The 1,344-nt window shown below is 38.2% G+C and overlaps 1 protein-coding gene across 1 annotated transcript; it reads left to right on the forward strand.

Annotated features, from left to right (window-relative positions):
• The first annotated feature begins 495 nt into the window (after positions 1–495).
• On the forward strand, positions 496–900 carry LOC145010684 (putative mitochondrial protein AtMg00820). Its single transcript, XM_078969193.1, has one exon. The coding sequence runs from the start codon at positions 496–498 to the stop codon at positions 898–900; it is 405 nt and encodes a 134-aa protein (XP_078825319.1).
• Positions 901–1,344: the final 444 nt, after the last annotated feature.

The raw sequence follows: 1,344 nt of genomic DNA on the forward strand, positions 1-1,344 counted from the left end.
AAGTATCGTAAATACGCATCGTAAATGCATATCGTAAATGGTTATTGAATTTTATCACATACAAATGCGTGTCATCTTCATTTATGACAGGGGCTTCCTTGATACACATTGTGTGTCATAAACATGTGCATCGTAAGGTTATGCCACGCAAATGTGTGTCGTCTTCCTTTTATGACAGTGCCTTCCTTGATACATATTGTGTGTCATAAATGCATGTCATAAATGCATGTCATAAATGCTCATTGTAAATAGACGAGGCACAAAAGCGAGTCGTCTCTCGTTATGACATGGCCTTACTTGACACGTATTTGCTCATCGTATCAGCATTGTATGGCACACAATAAGCATCGTAAAATGTTGTTTTTTCTAGTAGTGGTGCAAGCAATGCTGGAATGTCATAATGCTCATTGTGAATAGACGAGGCACAAAAGTGAGTCGTCTCTCGTTATGACATGGCCTTACTTGACACGTATCTGCTCATTGTATGAGCATTCTATGGCACATAATGAGCATCGTAAAATGTTGTTTTTTCTAGTAGTGGTGCAAGCAATGCTGGAGGAGCTCAATGAGTTTGAACGTAACAAGGTCTGGAGACTGACTACAAGTTTGAAGGATGCATCAGTTGTAGGACTGAAATGGGTGCTTCGAAAAAACCTCGACAAAGAACGTAACGTAATCAGAAACAAAGCTTGCTTAGTTGTAAAAGGGTATTGTCAAGAGGAAGGAATAGACTACGAAGAAACTTTCGCACCAGTAGCACGGATGGAGTCTATTCGCATCTTCCTGGCGTATGCTACTCATATGAACTTTGAAGTTTATCAATTAGACATCAAGTGTGCTTTTCTGAACTGGGAACTAGAACAAAAACTGTCTATGTGGAACAACCACTTGGGTTCATAAATGAGAAATATCCAAGCCACTACTATATTCTGGATAAGGTTGTGTATGGTCTAAATTAAGCTCCATGAGAATGGTATGAAACTCTAAATAGATTTTTAAACTAATCTTAGTTTAAACAAGGCTCGGTCCACCCAACCTTCTTTTGCAAGAAAGATGGTGACCATTTGATGATCGTCTAAATTTACAATGATGATATCATTTTCGGAACTACTAATCCTAGATTAACGGTTGAATTCCAAAAATTGATGGAAACTAAATTTGAGATGAGCTCAATGGGTCCGATTAACGTTTTCCTTGGATTGAATATTATATAGAGTCAAGAGGGAATATTCATCAATCAGGAAGCTTATACGAAGACATTACTGGCTAAGTTCAAAATGGTGGGAGATTTGAAGGTAAAGGTTCCAATGGCATTCGGAACGAAACTTACACCGTAATTGGACA

This window comes from Lactuca saligna, chromosome 8 (genome assembly GCF_052625555.1).
Source record: "Lactuca saligna cultivar CGN05327 chromosome 8, ASM5262555v1, whole genome shotgun sequence".
NCBI classification, from domain to species: domain Eukaryota; kingdom Viridiplantae; phylum Streptophyta; class Magnoliopsida; order Asterales; family Asteraceae; genus Lactuca; species Lactuca saligna.